The 20000-nt window shown below is 43.5% G+C and overlaps 3 protein-coding genes across 5 annotated transcripts in view; all 3 read left to right on the top strand.

Annotated features, from left to right (window-relative positions):
* LOC114574049 (coxsackievirus and adenovirus receptor-like) overlaps positions 1–20000 on the top strand; it is a 253603-nt gene that overhangs the window by 132797 nt on the left and 100806 nt on the right. The window lies entirely within an intron of this gene.
* Positions 1–20000, top strand: part of LOC114574082 (coxsackievirus and adenovirus receptor-like) — a 104457-nt gene that overhangs the window by 49152 nt on the left and 35305 nt on the right. The window lies entirely within an intron of this gene.
* On the top strand, positions 6233–11697 carry LOC114545242 (CD276 antigen homolog). 2 transcript variants are annotated; one of them, XM_028563529.1, is made up of 5 exons: positions 6233–6351; positions 9637–9740; positions 10074–10436; positions 10564–11202; positions 11365–11697. In XM_028563529.1, exons 2-4 carry the CDS (start codon positions 9692–9694, stop codon positions 10776–10778), a joined length of 627 nt encoding a protein of 208 aa, XP_028419330.1. In that variant the 5' UTR covers positions 6233–6351; positions 9637–9691; the 3' UTR covers positions 10779–11202; positions 11365–11697. The 2 variants fall into 2 exon arrangements, with proteins under 2 accessions (XP_028419330.1, XP_028419329.1); XM_028563528.1 differs by lacking the exon at positions 6233–6351 and adding an exon at positions 9125–9320.

Here is a 20000-nt window from a genome sequence, read left to right on the forward strand (position 1 = left end):
AACTGTACACATGATGATGTTTTAGATCGGAACCATAATGAACCACATGCTGCCTCTAAACAAGCTATGCAGCGGCTGATGGAGACACATAGTCTCTCAGGCGTCTGGAGAGACCACCATGCACAGCAGAGGCAGTACACATGGGTCCACAGCAGGGACAACAGGTTGACTATGGCTAGATTAGACAGGTTTTATTGTTTTAAGCACCATTTTAATGTTTTTAAAGGGTGTAGAATATTGCCTGTCGGTTTTTCTGATCATGCATATGTGTATTGTGATGTTTATATTGCCAATATTAAACCCAGATCTGCGTATTGGCATTTTAACACGGCTTTGCTTTTAGATGCACATTTTAGGGATGTTTTTTTTTTTTGGAAAGGTTTTAGAGACAGAAGGAGAGATTTTAGTTCGCTGAGGCAGTGGTGGGACATTGGGAAGGTTGAAATCAGGCAGCTTTGTCAGCAGTACACTCTCAATGTTTCTCGAGACATTACCAAGTCTATGAACGATCTGGAGATATCTATAGTGGACATGCAGAGTTCTGCAGAGTCCACAGGAAATCGAGGCTGTATTGAAGACCTCAAGTCTAAAAAAAAGCCATCTTGGCAGACCTGCTGGGCATGAGAGCACAGGGGCACTGATCCGGTCCAGGTTCCAGACTACTGCTTTAATGGACTCTCCAACTAAGTTCTTTTTAGTTTGGAGAAGAAGAATGGCCAGAGCCGGATGATCCATGCTCTGAGATCAGCAGGAGGACAGCCGTTAACAACAGCATCACAGATCCGACAGAGAGCTGTGGAGTTCTCGCAGAACCTCTACAGCACAGAGGACACAGAGGATGACGAGGCTTTTAACAGGTTCTGCAGAGACCTACCCACGTTGTCTGGGGATGACAATGTGGAGCTGGAGGGGCCCCTGACGGAGCAGGAGGTGTCTAGAGCTTTACAAAGCATGCAGGGGGGAAAGGCCCTGGGATTGATGGTCTCCCTCCTGAGTTTTACAAAACTTTCTGGGACGTAATAAAACAGACATTTTAGATGTTTTTATAGAAAGTTTTAATAGTTGTTCCTTCCGCAGAGTTGCAGGAGGGCAGTGCTGACCCTCCTCCCGAAGAAAGGGGACCTACAGGATATTAAAAACTGGAGGCCGGTCTCTCTGTTGTGTGCAGACTACAAGATGCTGTCTAAAGTCCTGGCATCCAGGCTGAAACTGGTATTGGACCGGGTCATTCATAGGACACAAACATACTGTGTGCCCGGCAGGTCCATTGTTGACAATGTGTCACTAATTCGGGATATTTTGACAGTCTCTGGTTCATTGGGCGTAGACACTGGTCTGGTTTCTTTGGACCAGGAAAAGGCGTTTGACCGGGTTGAGCACCGTTACCTGTGGAAAGTTCTGGAGAGGTTCGGCCTCAGCCCTGGTTTCATCGCCAAGATAAAGGTAATGTCTGAGAACATTGAGAGTGTGCTGAAGATTAATGGAGGTTTGTGTAAACCCTTCAAGGTAACCAGGGGATAAGACAAGGCTGCTCAATGTCTGGGATGTTGTCGCCTTATCCATTGAACCCATGCTGCATAATGTCCGCTGTGGCATCACTGGCCTGTTTTTACCTGGTTTTACTACACCTTTTACTGTATCAGCCTCACGAGAGCGACATCATAGTTTTTATTAAAAATCAAAAAGATGTGGATATTTTAGGACGTATTGTTCAGACGTTTCAGCAACTTTCTGCTGCTAAAGTAAACTGGGCCAAAAGTGAAGCCCTGGCAGTAGGGAGCTGGGCTGGAGGCCTCCCTCTGCTTCCTGGGGGGTTGACCTGGAAGAGGGGGGGGTTAAAGTACCTGGGGGTTTATCTGGGGGACCAGAGAACTATGGATAAAAATTGGGAAGGAGTCATTGAAAAGGTGGAGGGGACGTTGGGAAAATGGAGGTGGCTGCTTCCCCACATGTTGTACAGAGGAAGGGTGCTCATCATAAACAACTTGGTGGCATCCAGCCTCTGGCACAAGTTGAAATGTATGGAGCCCCCAGCTGGTCTTTTAAAAACAATACAGTCGATTATTTTAAATTTTTTTTGGGATATGATGCACTGGATCCCAAAGTGTGTTTTATATCTGCCGAAGGAGGAGGGAGGGCAGGGTTTGGTGGACTTGGAGAGCCGGACTGCTGCTTTTAGACTACAGTTTGTACAGAGGTTTTTATATGATAACGATGATGTCGTCTGGAGGCCCGTAGCCAGCACCATTTTAAGGGGGTTGCAGGTCTGGGTTTTGATGTTTCTTTGTTTTTAGTAGACTGCGGTTTTATCTCTTTGTGTGACTTGCCTTCGTTTTACCAAGGACTTTTTAAAGTATGGACACGTTTTAAATGGACCAGACTGGAACCTGCAGCATCTCTGTTCTGGCTCCTGGAGGAGCCTCTGGTGTCAGGGGGCCCGGCTGGATCTCAAAGATGGCAGCAGACCTGGACTCACGGAGAGGCTGATGAGGGCTGGAGTGACGAAGTTGAAGGGAATCGTGGAGGCTGCAGGTCCTGGGTTCCTGAACACAGAGGCGGTGGCTTCTCTGCTGGGCCTGAGGTCGGCCCGCCACACCAGAACCATCCTGAACAGGTGGATTACCAGACTGGACAGTGGAGAAACAGAGATGCTGCGGGACTATTTTAATGGGACAGAAATCCCGTTCCTGGGGACCCTTTTCCAGATCTTGGTTTTTTTATTAATAACACTGACTCACCAGCACAACATACACCACGTGGTGCTGATCTCCATATGCAGACTGGGAAAGGTCTGTATAGGAACTGTGTTCTGGCCACCCACAATAAGACGCTGAGTGAGAGGAAGGACATGGTGTGGAAGGACAGACTAATGAAAGACAGGACACCAGTGTGGAGAGTCTTCTACAAGCCTCCCCTGAACAAAAGGTCAGGAGACCTGCAGTGGAGGATCCTCCACGGGGCTCTGGCCGTGAATGTGTTCCTGTCTAAGATTAATCCCACCGTGTCCTCCACGTGTCCTTTCTGTCTCCACCCTGAGACCATCACCCACTGCTATCTGGACTGTTACAGGCTGAAACCTCTTTTAACATTTTAAAAACTGTGTTTTTAGATTGTGGAGAGGTTTTTAGTGAGACTGCTTTTATTTTTGGTGCTGGCTACAGAAAGAAAAATGCGAATAAGTGGCAAATGTTGAACTTCATTGTGGGTCAGGCCAAACTGTCTATTTATAAAAGTCGTAAAAACCAGATAGAGAACGTAAGTGGACTAGAGCTGACAAAGCTGTATGTGTCTCTGGTGAAGGCCAGAGTGAGAGTGGACTTCAGGTTCCTCTCTCTGATGAAAGATATAACACAGTTTTTAGACCAGTGGTGTTTCACCAAAGCTCTGTGCTCTGTGAAGGACGATGAGCTCGTCTTTCACTCTGTGTTTTTATGAGACTATTTATTTATTACATGTGGTTTTAATTGGTTTTGTGCATCTAACAACAATATGATGTTCTGGTAGAGAAAGAAATGTCTTTCTGAAAATAAAGGTTTTGTAAAAATCAAAAATCTCTCTCTCTCTCTCTCTCTCTCTCTCTCTCTCTCTCTCTCTCTCTCTCTCTCTCTCTCTCTCTCCTCTCTCTCTCTCTCTCTGTGTCTCTCTCTCTCTCTCTCTCTCTGTCTCTCTCTCTCTCTCTCTCTCTCTCTCTCTCTCTCTCTCTCTCTCTGTCTCTATCTGTCTCTCTCTGTCTCTCTCTCTCTCTCTCTCTCTCTCTCTCTCTCTGTCTCTCTCTCTCTCTCTCTCTCTCTCTCTCTCTCTCTCTCTCTCTCTCTCTCTCTCTCTCTGTACAGCAGACACACCTCGAGTTTTTCTAATTGCTGTATTGTGCTCCACATTTTCAGATGAAAAGAATAATGATTATGTCTGTTAGTATTGATTGCAAAATTTCAATAGTTTTTAATTGTATGTTGGGAAGGTTATATTTATTAACTTTTTTTTTTATTACCTGATATTTAGATTTTTATTAAGTCATTTCACAATTATACGTAAGGTCCACTGAGTTGTGACTCAGAATGAAAGAACGAGGAAGGGATGATGTAGAACAGAAATAAATACTCCTGGTGGACTAGGACTTGTAGAGAAGTGGGATCAGGAAGATGTTTAAAGTTATGTTAGGTCATGTTGTTGAGTTTCCATGTTCTTATCATCAGTGTTATTGTTGAGTTTGTTTTATGTTCAGTTATTAGAGGACAGGTCTCCGTGTGAAGTGCAAAATGTAGCAGTAAAGTTTGTATGTTAATGTGTTAATATACTGTAGATATGTTTTATTGTTGTTTATCTGCCAGCTGCACATGCGCAGTGTAGACAGCTGGTTGAAAGAGCCTGGAGGTGAACAGCTAGCAGGAACACTCTGAGTCCTGCAGAGGGCAGCGTAGACCGGGTGTAGTACAGTATATATATATATATATAGCGCAGTGCTGTTCAGTTGCATTTCCAGCCACTCACACATGCACCAGGTCGCAGAGGAAAGGTTGTAACTACAGTCCAGCGTGGTGTAGAAACAGATCAAGAAATGGAGAGAACAGGGAAGGAGAGAAAGATGAGAGGTTACCCTCTCTCAGCTCTCATGGCTCCATTAATGCTCCTGTTGTTCCTTCTGTCTGCAGCAACTTCTGGTAAATATCAGACTTTATTATGAAAGGATTCATGTAGACTTTATTTTATTTATTTATGATTTTAATTAGTCTTATAGAAAGATATCGTCTTGTTAAGAGAAAATGTAAATGTGTTTAAAACAGATACATTGATGGATTTATATTTACAATAGCCTACATTTCACTTTCTTTTGATAATGAAACTGGATTTATGAAAGTCTGAATAATGTTTAATAATGGTTTTACATGGAATAGTTCAATGTTAGGATTTCATGTATAAATATTATTTAAGATATTTAAATGTATTAGACAGTATTGGTTTTGTGATAAATAAGTGTTGTATTCAACTTTTTCAGCTAAAAGCATGATCTTATGTTTGACCATGTTTGGGAGCCAGAAGAAGGGGAGGGAACCAGAAGAAGGGGGGACAGAGAGAGAGAGAGAAGGAAGTAAAGGTATAGGACTAAGAGAGACAGAAGAAGGGAGGGGAGGGGCTGAGAGAGAGAGAATAAGGGAGGGGAGGGACAGAGAGAGAGAGAAGAAGGGAGGGACAGAGAGAGAGAGAAGAAGGGAGGGACAGAGAGAGAGAGCGAAGAAGGGAGGGGAGGGGCTGAGAGAGAGAGAGTGAGGGAGGGGAGGGGCTGAGAGAGAGAGAGTGAGGGAGGGGAGGGGCTGAGAGAGACAGAATAAGGGAGGGGAGGGACAGAGAGAGAGAGAAGAAGGGAGGGACAGAGAGAGAGAGAAGAAGGGAGGGACAGAGAGAGACAGAAGAAGGGAACCAGCAGGAGGGAGGGTGTGGAGTATTGCAGTTTCAACATTTAAATGAACCACATTCCTCTCTGTAATACTAGTAGTAGTACACATGTCGGACAATCTGATATCACCAAGTAATTAACAGACCAGGATCACGCACGAGTCATTTCAAATACCTCCCGTTAGAAATTTGACTTGAACCAATGCGGTCGCAGGAATCTGATCTCTGAATGTGTGACATCACGTGACTGTTTTGTGGTTGTGTGTATGTGTACTTGTATGTGTTGTTTGGAACTGCAAATGCTTTCTATAAATTAATTGAGAAAAACTAAATAAAAACCCAGGCGGACCCGGGGCCTCTCAGCTGATCTAACAGCTGATTGGTTCAGAATCAACTCAACATGATGACGTTATATCAACTTTTTATTGATTTTGAATCAGAGGGATTTTAACTGTTATTTGTCTGATTTAAAGCCTTATTGTGTACAGAACACATGTTGTGAGGCTGATAGTGATGTTTAGAAGTCAGAGAGACTAAATCTGATCAGATTACAGATCATCATATATATATATATATATATACCAGTTTTATATCTATGAGAGCAGCAACACATTTCCTACATCAGGACCCCTGGAGTCTGTTGTTGTGTTTTAGAGATGGGTCTGAGAACATTTTATTAAATCGGAATCAGACCACAGTGTTTCTGTCACTTCCTGTTCATCCTGAACGTTGCTGGTAACGGCTGGAAACTTGAGAGCGGATTTTGTCTCCGCCCCCCCCTCGCCTCGAGCTGTTCTCTGCTCGCTGCTAATGTTTCCGCCCTCTTGCATCTACCGCCTCGTCTACTTGCAGTTCTCCAACGAGTCTGACGTATCTGAGGACAAGTCACCGCCGTATTAGACCTGAAAACGACGGTCTGGTGGATGGTGATTACCCCGGCAGGGTGAGGCTTCATTAATGGTATGTGTACATCCTGTTCTGTGTATAATATAATGTTAGTTAAACTGGTGTGTTATGTGTATAATATAATGTTAGTTAAACTGGTGTGTTGTGTGAACTGTGAACACGGTTTGAATAGGAAGTGTGTTTGTTCTGGGTTTATAGTGTGAAGGTCAGAATATCTCTTATTATAGTCAATTATTCATGTCCTAGTCTCTTAGTTTATTGTGTGTTTCATGGTACTGGTTGTATCCTTAAATGTGTTATTATTAAGTTGTATTAAGGGGGATTGGAGCAGTGTTAAGGCCTAGGCTATATAACCATGGGCGTCAGTTTAGTCTGAACTGTGCTGGGGACAGACACGCATCCATGTTCTTTCTCTTTCGCTCAGCTCAGGTTCTGAAAGACTCTGTCCATAGATTACTAATGTAAATGAATAAAAACGTGGTTTAATGGACCTAAACAACGATCAATCATCACCACATTTCTGGTTCGATTTTGTGACAGTTTTCAGTGGTTATGAGGACCAATAGGAGGGAGAAATGTGGTGATCATTGTTTAGGTAGCCTCCATTAAACCACGTTAAGCTTGTTCACGTTAAGCGTTATATGACGGTGACGGAGACCGCCAGTGCTGTAAAAGGAGGAGCGATCAGCAGAACAACAGCTGTGTCTGTGCTGTCCTGTGGGGATAGGAGAGGTTTTTGTCGATTTGTTGATGTTGTTGTCGCGCAAGAATATGTGTTATGAGCTTCATTTATTTTAACTAATTGAGCTCGAGGTTTCCCCCCAAAAAAGTGGTGGGTACAAAATGAGTCATGACGATATATAGGTAGGCCTACGCGTCCGCCTATGCCGCTGTTTTGCGGTAGTTAACGTTGTTAACCTGTATCGCCATCAAAAGACAAACTATAGTTGTGAAATTAATCAAACTCTGGCCTGCTGATAAAATAGTTTGGGGCATTTCTCTTTAATTAACCCGCACAGCGCATTACAGTAGTCTGGTTTAGGGTTAGATTCTCCTTCAGATTCAGCTCCGCCTGTAACCAGACCTGTAATGAATTGAACATTTTTACCCCTTTTCCAGAGAGCGCCATCATCTGCAAACAATGATTTACCTATATCATAATCAAGTGTATCATATATATCATTTATCATAATAGAGAACAAAATTGCCAGTAACACAGCTCAGACTATCACTACTTACCTTAGCCAGCCTACTGCATGCAATATGGCTACAATGGTGTGATTATCCATATTTGGAAATACATGTTAATTAATTTAAACATGTGAATGGTATTGGTTGACTTTGTCCATCAGCAAGCCTGTAATACAGTGTGATGTAAGAGCTACCCAGCGTAACATGGATATATTACAAGACAAAAATGTGTTAGTTAGTCTATAATAATAATAATAATAATAATAATAATAATAATAAATAATACATTTAATTTGTAATGCACTTTTCATCAGAGATCTCAAAGTGCTACAGAAACCAAAAAGATAAGCAGTTTAAAATACAAGAATAAAAAAATTAAAATAAAAACATCTAAATGGGACTTTTGTAGAACAGTCAGTGGATTGAGGTGCCCTCAGGGTGTCAGGGAGGGCTTCCACAGACGTGGGGCAGCAGCACAGAAGGCCCTATCTCCCATTGTCCTGAGTCTGGTTCTGGGTATGTGGAGGAGGTTGGAGTGAGTGGAGCGGAGGGAGAGTGTTGTGTTTTGTTGGTGTATCAGTTCTTTAAGGTAGGGAGGGGCATGTCCATGGATACATTGATGTGTGAGGAGGGAAACCTTGTATTTAATCCTGGTGGAGACAGGAAGCCAGTGGAGTGAGTGGCGAATGGGGGTATGTGCTTAACCACTCTACCTTACACAGTTTCTTCCTCAGACTTTTTGCTCTCAGCTGCAGAGTGTGAACCTTAGCCACATGGTGGTGTCTCAACTTATGAAAGGTACAGACAACCTGTGAAATTAGTTTGTGTGTGTGTGTATGACGTGTTGTGATTGGATTTAAACAATAGGAAACAGATGTTTTAAACCACCGGTGTGCTGCAGTCACTAGAGGTGTTGAAATTAATCGATGCATAGAATCGTGGACGATGCTGCATCGATAATCGGCAGGCTCATAATCCATTATTTCGGTTTACAGTTTAATGTAGACATTTCTGTTTACATATTCTGGTATGTTTTGCACATTCAGGAAGTGCCATGTGCTCAGTGCTGTATAGTTTTATGTATCCAAGTTATTTAGTATTAGAGCACTGCAGAATGTTTGGTTTTTGAAGCTTGGAAAGCTATGAATTAAATATCCTATATGGCTTTAATAGAAAAATGTATTTGACACATCAAGATATCGAATCGCTGACATGATAATCGTAATCGAATCGATTGGGAGATCAGTGAAGATTCACACCTGTAGCAGTAACACACATATATACCAGTTTTATATCTATGAGAGCAGCAACACATTTACTACATCAGGACCCCTGGAGTCTGTTGTTCTGTTTTAGAGACTCTGACTGAGGAAGAGATCAGATCAGCTGTTCTAATCTAAGGAGATGATAAGACCTGAACTATTGATTAGAAGTTGATCAGCTTCATGTGTCTCAACAACAGCTGTTGACCTCGTGGTAATAAAGTCTCCTGTGATGTCTCTGCAGTTGGGACAGATCAGTGAAGGTCTCCATCAGGTGAGACTCTACAGAGACCTTCTGCAGGGACACACCTGGAGACAACTGTTGAAACAACATGACTTCTTATTATTAATAGTAGTTTATTCTTGTTTTTCAGACCTGATTGAGGTAACAGTGGATCCTGGAGATGATGTCCTTCTACCAAAAGTGATCCATCAGTGACCTTGAGCCAATGAGCCCCCAACTCAGCCTTCCAGGCAGCGCTGCGACCTTCGTCTTCATCCATAACCTTTGCCCAATCCTAATGTCTGCCTGGAAGACGTGGTGAGAAGCGTCTGCCCTCAGGATTTTTGGTAAACTTCTTTTTTTTCTACTATACTTTATTGACAAATTGTCAAGTTACCAATTGACTGAAGATATGTTATTGTTACATTATTGTTATTGTTACATTATGTTGTTAATAAATGTCTTAATTTGACAATGTAATGTGGTACATTGCGAACAAATGTCAGCTATTATATTACATGCAAGCTAGTCTAAAAATGGCATAGCAACCTGTGCTTAAAAAAAAAAAAAGTGAGAATGAAATCGTGACCTTAGAATCGAAAATGTAATTGAATCGAGGATTTGGAGAATCGTGACACCTCTATTACTATATTATACTACCAGAGAGAAGAGTGTCGGGATACAGAGACAACAGAAGATCACCTCTCTCTCAGACCTCATGGCTCCATTTCTACTCCTGTTGATCCTTCTCTCCAAAGCAGCTTCTGGTAAATATCAGATTTTATTGTGACAAGATTCATGTAGACTTTAAATGTTTTTGAATATATAATGATGTCATCTTTTAGGGGTGAGAGACACTGACTATGAGAGTGATCAGATCTAATATTAAACAACATTTACTGAAGGATTAGACCTGAACTATTGATGAGTCATGTCAACACGTATCTCAGTGAGGAGCTTCTTCATGTGTTGACCTCGTGGTAATAAAGTCCTCTGATATCTCTGATAATTAACATCCCTTCTGCAGTGTTACACCTGATGGAGGTCTTTAGAAATATCATGACTTTTATTGATTACTATTGTTTATTATTGTTTTTCAGACCTGATTGAGGTAACTGTGCACCCTGGAGATGATGTTATTCTGCCATGTCAGGCTAATGATTCCTCCATCAGTGTTGTGGAGTGGACCAGACCTGACCTGGAGCCACCAGAGTACGTCCTCTTTTACATCCGTGGAGACTTGCAGACAGACTACCAGCATCCATCCTTTAAGGACAGGGTGGAGCTGGTGGACAGAGATCTGAAGGACGGAAACGTGTCTTTAACTCTGAAGAATGTGAACCTCAACGACAACGGGACATACGAGTGTCGAGTTGAATCAGATGATTCAAGACGTAGAAAGAGAGCCATCATCAACTCTGAGCCAATCAGAATCATCCGTCTGCAGGTTCCAGAGCCAGCAGGTGAGTGAGTCTCTCTCAGTGAGTTTTTCTGAGTATCAGGTTGTAGCTGCAGTTTCTAACATCAGAGAGGATGAAAGCTGCTCCACTATCCACACATCTACTGACTCATATGTTTTATTATCTTCAGGTTCAAACAGAGGACACTCCGAGGATGAAAACTCCACGAATGATGTCCCTGGTGATGGACCCTCCTCTCCTGGAGGCCGATACCATGGACTGGCAGCAGGTGTTCTGGTTCTTGTAGCTGCTGTAGTGGTTGGTGTCCTGATGTATAAAAGACGTAAGAACAAGAGATCAGGACAACCTGCTGATGATGAAGCATCAGCCGATAAGTTCATCTGACAACTCAGAACAAAGCTTCTGATGTTCTTTGATATTTGTAAGGGTTAACGCCCAACGGTGACATTGCCTCCGCCGAAGACCATTACTACCTCACAATGGACCCCTCGAAGGGCATTGACCCGCTCATACCATGGTCATGTCGGTTTCCTATTCTACAACAAGACCTCCTTCACTCACGCTGCCAAACTCGCCTTGGTGAAAATGACAATTTTACAGATTCTCGACTTCAGTGATGTCATTTACAGAAGTGCCTCAAACTCTCTCCTGAAAACACTGGATCTTGTCTACCTCAGTGCCATACGTTGTGTGACCAGAGCCCCTTCTGACACCCACCACTGTAACCTCTATGCATTAGTCGGCTGGCCCTCGTTACACAATCAACTCTTAACTCACTGGTGCCAGCTCATCTACAAGTCCATGCTGGGTAAAGCCCTGCTGTACCTACGATAAGTTTACCCCCCCCAGCCTCCATTATCTCTGTTACGCCCCATTACATATTTGCACATATTGACCTGCATTGCTATCTCATTCTGTTTACGTTCTTTTGCGCTATTCATCCGTGTGTTAAACTGTCATTCCTCCCTAGGGTTGTATCATCGTGAATATCATCGTCCATCGTGATGGCTGGCCGACATCACGATGGTGGCTCTCCATCGTGATGTGTCGATTGGCTGTAGTCTCTCTCTCTCTCAGCTGTAGCTCGCTCTACCTTCTAGTAACGCTGGACACAGTGGTCTCGAGTGAGAGAGAAAAAAGCGTTAAAAGTGGAACGCGATCACACTTTCCTCTCTCCCCTCGTTGGACTAAGTTTGTCGACACTACTCTGTGCATCAGTAAGTCAGTCTGATGTCCTGTAGGTACGGGACGATGTCATGCAGGATTTATGAATGTACGTTAGCAACAGTAGGCTAACTCACCAGGGTGCTATTTTATGTGTGAGCTAATATTGCGCATCTGTTCATGTGCGCTGCAAGAGTAACGTTTCTGTTTATTGAATGCGTTATTCAGTGCAAACATAACAGAGAATGTAGTTTAAACTCAGTAATGATGGTATGATAGGTTATTACTGTCGCTCTGTTGAAGGCAGACATCCCACTGTACTGTCGTTACGCAGATCAGGACATCTGATTGATTTTACTGCACCGTACTTAAGTGAAAGTAGGTCACGTTGTAAAACCTACCCCCCCTTTTTTTTGCTCTTCACTACATGTCAGCTGTGTTATAAACTGTCTATCCATGTTTATTGTGTTATTACAATATTCACTCTTACATATCCATAGTCTTACTTACAGCTCACTTTGCACCGACTTTGAAATGCTTAATCTGCACTTCATGAAGCATATTGTATTCATGTTTCCTGTACTGTATTGAATGTGAAACTGTATGTTGTCCTGCACGCTTGTGCTTTACTCTTGGCCAGCTGCAGCTTTTTAATTTATAGCATTAAACAGTCAGTGTTACCAGAAATAAGCACTAAAAATGTAAAGAAGAATATTTTACAATTTAAAATGTTGGAAAAAGCAAAAACGAACAAAAGAGAAACAAAAAAAGAAGTCAGAAACATGTTTTATTTTTTTTTTTCTTCAAGGTTGATGAGAAACAACACAAGGGTTAAACTGGATTTATTATGAAGTATTATTACATGATGTTTGCTAAAGGAAATGTTACCAAATGTGAACTATACCAAAGTGGTGATCTTTGAAATCAGTTGATAATGAAGTGATGACATATGAATCAATGGATGAAATAATAATTATCAAAGACATGATGGAAGTTGAAGTAGAGTTTTAATATTCAGATACATTAATGCACTTAGAACAGTTTTACTCTTTCATCTTATTCTGATATATTATTTTTCTAACTTGTGATTCTCAAGTTGCTACTTTTATATATTTAGTGTTGTACATTTTTTATTCTTGGAACACAAATAAAGCCGCTCCAACTATCAACCTCATTGTGTGTGTGTGTGTGTGTGTGTGTGTGTGTATTAATATATGAATATGTTAAATGAGTAGAGGAGGATCAGAGACTGGGGGGAGGATGTGATCCTGAGAGACTAAGACCTGAATCTGATGGAGGGTCTCTGGTCTCAGCTGAAGACACCTTTGTCCAACATGTCTCGAGGATTTAGAGAAACTTTCTCACACTGGTTTCATCATTTCATTCCTGGGGGGCTGTGAGAGGAGAGAGTCTGGGAGGTTAGGGAACAACACTCAAAGTCCTTTTACTTTAAATACATAAAACATAATGACTCCATATTGGATAGTTCAGATAAAAGTCAAATGTAAGTCAGTTCAGATGTTCTTTAATTAATAAAAGGCAGATTGTTTTAATGTCAACACAAGTTTTTATGTTTGACATGGATGGTAATCTGTGGTTCATATTTATTAGAACTAATACCAACACATACATATATACAGTATGTGCATTCATATAGATATAATATACACAACATATTTTAATCATGCAATACACACACACACCCCCCCATGCTCTGTGTGTGACCGTAGTGTATTTCAGTGTGTAACTGGTTGTTCCAGATGTGTTTTTGTACATATCAGATGTACTTAGAGTAAATACATACTTGTGAGAATAGTACCATAGCATCAGAAATAAAACTGTAAAATGTAACAAAGTACAATACTTTAAACCAAACATACTGAAAAGTAAAATTACAGATTTAAAAAGTACTTTAAAAAGTAAAAGCACACAAAAACTGGGGATTTCCTAATAAATAAATACATGAAATGAAATGTATAATAAAAGTGAGTAAAATTAAACTAAACGCCTCTAGATAGATAGACACACACACACACACACACACACACACACACACACACACACACACAATTGGCTACATGAGTTATGATGTCAGGGGTTACGTCCCTCCACCGCTGCGGTGTTTTAAAAGCCAAAGATATGGGCATGTAGCTGCGATATGCAAGGGAAAACAAAGATGTAGCAAATGCAGTGGTCAACACAAATATGGGAAATGTGAAGAGGGGGCTGAACCTAAATGTTGTAATTGTGGATGGAGGATATGGTGGATGTGAGACTAACAAAAGAATTTGGGAGGTACAGCGAGTTAAAGTAGTCCAAGGGGTTTCCTTCGCGGAGGCAACTAAGAAAGTCCCAAAAAGTGTGCCGGCTAGAGACAATAAAGACTAGGACTAAAGTTGTAGGGGAATGTGCAAAGTGTGATAAATTGAGAGAAGAGACATTGATTGTGAGTAAAGGTGATTTTGTGCTCTTCATGGCCGAGATAATCAATTGTTCGGCACAGACCAGTAGTGGAACTGAAAGACTTCAAATAATTGTTAAGTCTGACGAAAAATACTTGGATGCAAAGGGAATGCCTTGGGAAAGAGTAAGAGACCTTCTTAATGATGAAGTACACTTAGTCTCAGACATGGGTTGGGGATACATAATGGTTTTAATTATACTCCATGGGAACAGGAAACATAGTGCCAAGCTAGGATTTTGTAATAAAGGGGTATAATTCTATAGGAAGGGATAGGGACATAGGTAAAGGAGGAGGAGTTCAGTATAGAGAGATAAAGACAGGGAATGACTTGGAGTACATAGTTACAGAAATAAGGTCAAGTGAGGATAAGGTGACAATTATAAACTTTTATAATCCATGCAGGCAAATAGAGATGAGCCATCTGGAGGACATTTGGAAGGATTTGACAGGGAGAATTGTTTGGTGTGGGGATTTTAATGCACATATAGTACATTATAGGGAGAGAGGGATGGTGTTAATACAACTTAATAATAACACATTTAAGGATACAACCAATACCATGAAACACACAATAAACTAAGAGACTAGGACATGAATAACTGACTATAATAAGAGATATTCTGACCTTCACACTATAAACCCAGAACAAACACACTTCATACTCAAACCGTGTTCACAGTTCACACAACACACCAGTTTAACTAACATTATATTATACACACAACACACCAGTTTAACTAACATTATATTATACACACAACACACCAGTTTAACTAACATTATATTATACACATAACACACCAGTTTAACTAACATTACATTATACACACAACATACCAGTTTAACTAACATTATATTATACACATAACACACCAGTTTAACTAACATTATATTATACACACAACACACCAGTTTAACTAACATTATATTATACACATAACACACCAGTTTAACTAACATTATATTATACACACAACACACCAGTTTAACTAACATTATATTATACACACAACACACCAGTTTAACTAACATTATATTATACACACAACACACCAGTTTAACTAACATTATATTATACACACAACACACCAGTTTAACTAACATTATATTACACACATAACAGGAACACACATACCATTAATGAAGCCTTATGTCCGAGAGGAAGAGACTACCTCACCCTGGGTGCCGAGCTGCACTTTACTGGTCTAAAATGGCGCACAGGCAGGGCTCACTCAGGCTCGTTGGAGATAAAGTGCGCCTCGTCTGTAAAGTAGACGCAGCAGCAGCAGCGGGGGGGGAGGGGGGGGGGGGGGCAACAATCACCAGCCGTTACTATCTATGGTTACCAGCAACATGCAGTCTGAAGAGGAAGTCACAGAAACACTCAGTCACACTCTGTTAGGTTTGGTCCGATTCTGATTTAATAACATGTTATCAGACCAATATATATATCAGCTGGTACACAGTCTCCAGTTGTTATTATTATGAGATCAGAATGCTCTACATGAGATCTGTTGCTGATTTTAATAAATAACAGACTGTAGATGATCTGTAATCTGATCAGATTTAGTCTCTCTGACTTCTAAACATCACTATCAGCCTCACAACATGTGTTCTGTACACAATAAGCCTTTAAATCAGACAAATAACAGTTAAAATCCCTCTGATTCAAAATCAATAAAAAGTTGATATAACGTCATCATGTTGAGTTGATTCTGAACCAATCAGCTGTTAGATCAGCTGAGAGGACCCGGGTCCGCCTGGGTTTTTATTTAGTTTTTCTCAATTAATTTATAGAAAGCATTTGCAGTTACAAACAACACATACAAGTACACATACACACAACCACAAAACAGTCACGTGATGTCACACATTCAGAGATCAGGCATTGGTTCAAGTCATCTTTCTAACGGGAGGTATTTGAAATGACTCAGCCCCTCCCCTCCCTTCTTCTGTCTCTCTTAGTCCTATACCTTTACTTCCATCTCTCTCTGTCCCCCCTTCTTCTGGTTCCCTCCCCTTCTTCTGGTTCCCTGCCCTTCTTCATGTACCAAACATTGTTCATGCAGTGTGTCAAACATAAGATCACCCTTTTAACTGAAAAAGTTGAATACAACACTTATTTATCACAAAACCAATACTGTCTAATACATTTAAATATCTTACATAATATTTATACATGAAATCCTTACATTGAACTATTCCTGTAAAACCATTACTAAACATTATTCAGACTTTCATAAGTCCAGTCTCATTATCAAAAGAAAGTGAAATGTAGGCTATTGTAAATATAAATCCATCAATGTATCTGTTTTAAACATATTTACATTTTCTCCTAACAAGACGACATCTTTCTATAAGACTAATTAAAATCATAAATAAAATACAATAAAGTCTACATGAATCCTTTCATAATAAAGTCTGATATTTACCAGAAGTTGGCTGGAAATGCAACTGTACAGCACTGAGCTATATATATATATACTGTACTACACCCGGTCTACGGGGCCCTCTGCAGGACTCAGAGTGTTCCTGCTAACTGTTCACCTCCAGGCTCTTTCAACCAGCTGTCTACACTGCGTAAGAGACGGAGAGAGAGAGAGACATTGTCCACCTCCGCAAAGATACCATCAGCACCTTTGCAAAGAAATTAAAAGATGTGGCTTTAGGACGCAACCAAGGAAGCCCCCCCAGCACCAACAGACGGAGCAGCTTCCACCCATCCGGCCTGCTGAGGTCACCACCTCACAGACCCAGCCCCCATCACCCTGCACCACCTCACAGACCCAGCCCCCATCACCCTGCACCACCTCACAGACCCAGCCCCCACCACCCTGCACCACCTCACAGACCCAGCCCCCATCACCCTGCACCACCTCACAGACCCAGCCCCCATCACCCTGCACCACCTCACAGACCCAGCACACACCCTGCACCACCTCCCAGACCCAGCCCCCATCACCCTGCACCACCTCACAGACCCAGCCCCCATCACCCTGCACCACCTCACAGACCCAGCCCACATCACCCTGCACCAGCTCACAGACCCAGCCCCCATCACCCTGCACCACCTCACAGACCCAGCCCCCATCACCCTGCACCACCTCACAGACCCAGCCCCATCACCCTGCACCACCTCACAGACCCAGCCCCCCATCACCCTGCACCACCTCACAGACCCAGCCCCCATCACCCTGCACCACCTCACAGACCCAGCCCCCACCACCCTGCACCACCTCACAGACCCAGCCCCCATCACCCTGCACCACCTCACAGACCCAGCCCCCATCACCCTGCACCACCTCACAGACCCAGCACACACCCTGCACCACCTCCCAGACCCAGCCCCCATCACCCTGCACCACCTCACAGACCCAGCCCCCATCACCCTGCACCACCTCACAGACCCAGCCCACATCACCCTGCACCAGCTCACAGACCCAGCCCCCATCACCCTGCACCACCTCACAGACCCAGCCCCCATCACCCTGCACCACCTCACAGACCCAGCCCCCATCACCCTGCACCACCTCACAGACCCAGCCCCATCACCCTGCACCACCTCACAGACCCAGCCCCCATCACCCTGCACCACCTCACAGACCCAGCACACACCCTGCACCACCTCCCAGACCCAGCCCCCATCACCCTGCACCACCTCACAGACCCAGCCCCCATCACCCTGCACCACCTCACAGACCCAGCCCCCATCACCCTGCACCACCTCACAGACCCAGCCCCCATCACCCTGCACCACCTCACAGACCCAGCCCCATCACCCTGCACCACCTCACAGACCCAGCACACACCCTGCACCACCTCCCAGACCCAGCCCCCATCACCCTGCACCACCTCCCAGACCCAGCCCCCTCCCCCCTGCACCACCTCACAGACCCAGCCCCCATCACCCTGCACCACCTCACAGACCCAGCCCCCATCACCCTGCACCACCTCACAGACCCAGCCCCCATCACCCTGCACCACCTCACAGACCCAGCCCCATCACCCTGCACCACCTCACAGACCCAGCCCCCATCACCCTGCACCACCTCACAGACCCAGCACACACCCTGCACCACCTCCCAGACCCAGCCCCCATCACCCTGCACCACCTCACAGACCCAGCCCCCATCACCCTGCACCACCTCACAGACCCAGCCCCCATCACCCTGCACCACCTCACAGACCCAGCCCCCATCACCCTGCACCACCTCACAGACCCAGCCCCCATCACCCTGCACCACCTCACAGACCCAGCCCCCATCACCCTGCACCACCTCACAGACCCAGCCCCCATCACCCTGCACCACCTCACAGACCCAGGCCCCATCACCCTGCACCACCTCACAGACCCAGCACACACCCTGCACCACCTCCCAGACCCAGCCCCCATCACCCTGCACCACCTCCCAGACCCAGCCCCCATCACCCTGCACCACCTCACAGACCCAGCCCCCATCACCCTGCACCACCTCACAGACGCAGCCCCCATCACCCTGCACCACCTCCCAGACCCAGCCCCCATCACCCTGCACCACCTCACAGACCCAGCACACACCCTGCCAGCCCCCATCACCCTCCACCTTCTTATGGACAAGGCAGCCACCCTAACCCTAACCCCAGGACCAGCCCCGCCCTGCCCTTATTCCCCAGGCCTCCCCCTGGACCACCCCCTGCTGGCCCAGCCCAACACCACGCTCAGCACCCGGGACAGAGGAGCTACGCTGAGACACTCGCACCAACCAGTGCTGGCAGCCCTGCAGACCTGGGGGAGATCAGACACCTGCTCAGTCTCATATGCTCCAGGCTGATCAGCTAAGTGGGACTCTAAGGTGTCATATTAACCTCTACTCTTTTAGAAGAATAACGTGTTTTTGTAACAGTCTCAAGTTTTATAAGTTTAACTACTATCCACTTTAATTAGGGCTGTTTTTATCTTGATCTTAATCTATTCAATTCAGGTCTTACATTATAAGGCTATTATTACCAGATTTATTTTATTTTTCATATTTATTTTAACTAATTTATTTATATTTACTCTTTAGCTTCCAGTGCAAAATGAGTTAGCCTTTTTCTTATTGGTCATTACTTATCTGGCAACACAATAATTCATAATTTGTTTCGGTCTCTCAAATAAACTAAACCCTTTGTCTAACCCTGTAACTCATCTGTAAATAGCTAAACGGAAGATACCATTTAGAAAATGTATTACTACTTTAATCAAGGACAGCCCTACCTCTCATTTATTACTCATTTATTACTCATTACTGTAGGTTTATCTCTTTTTAAAACTGTATTTGCATTTGTATTTGCTAACAATGAAGCCATTTACTGTCTCCATGTGGAATATTCAGGGCCTTAACTCTTCATTGTTTGGATGTAAAAGTGAAACCCCTGAATTCAAAGACAACACCAAAGACACAGACATCATCATCCTCCAAGAGACCTGGTGTAGACCCGGCTCTGTCACTCACTGCCCCCCAAACTACAGAGAAATCCTGCTGTCATCAGTCAAACTCCCTACTGTTAAAAGAGGGAGGGACTCAGGAGGGATTATTATCTGGTACAAAGATGAAATATCTCATAAGACAAAGACAATGACTTTTCAAAAAAGATCCAGATCTCAAGGAAACACATGCAGCTTCACATTAGGAACACATAAATTAGACCACTGTACACATTACAATTATTTAGGACTGAAAATAAGTTCCACTGGAAGTTTCAACCCTGCGATAATGGAGCTGAGAGAGAAAGCACGCAGGGCATTTTATGCAATAAAAAGTCAAATCTACATTAAAATCCCAATTAGAATCTGGCTCAAACTATTTGAATCTGTAATAGAACCAATTCTCCTCTACGGTAGTGAGGTGTGGGGTCCTATTTCCTACCAGAATTCTGCCCATTGGGACAAAAACCCAGTTGAAACCCTGCATCTAGAGTTCTGTAAAAGCATCCTACAGGTGCACAGAAAAACCACC

The sequence above is a fragment of the Perca flavescens genome, chromosome 19 (assembly GCF_004354835.1).
Source record: "Perca flavescens isolate YP-PL-M2 chromosome 19, PFLA_1.0, whole genome shotgun sequence".
Classification (NCBI taxonomy): Eukaryota; Metazoa; Chordata; class Actinopteri; order Perciformes; family Percidae; genus Perca; species Perca flavescens.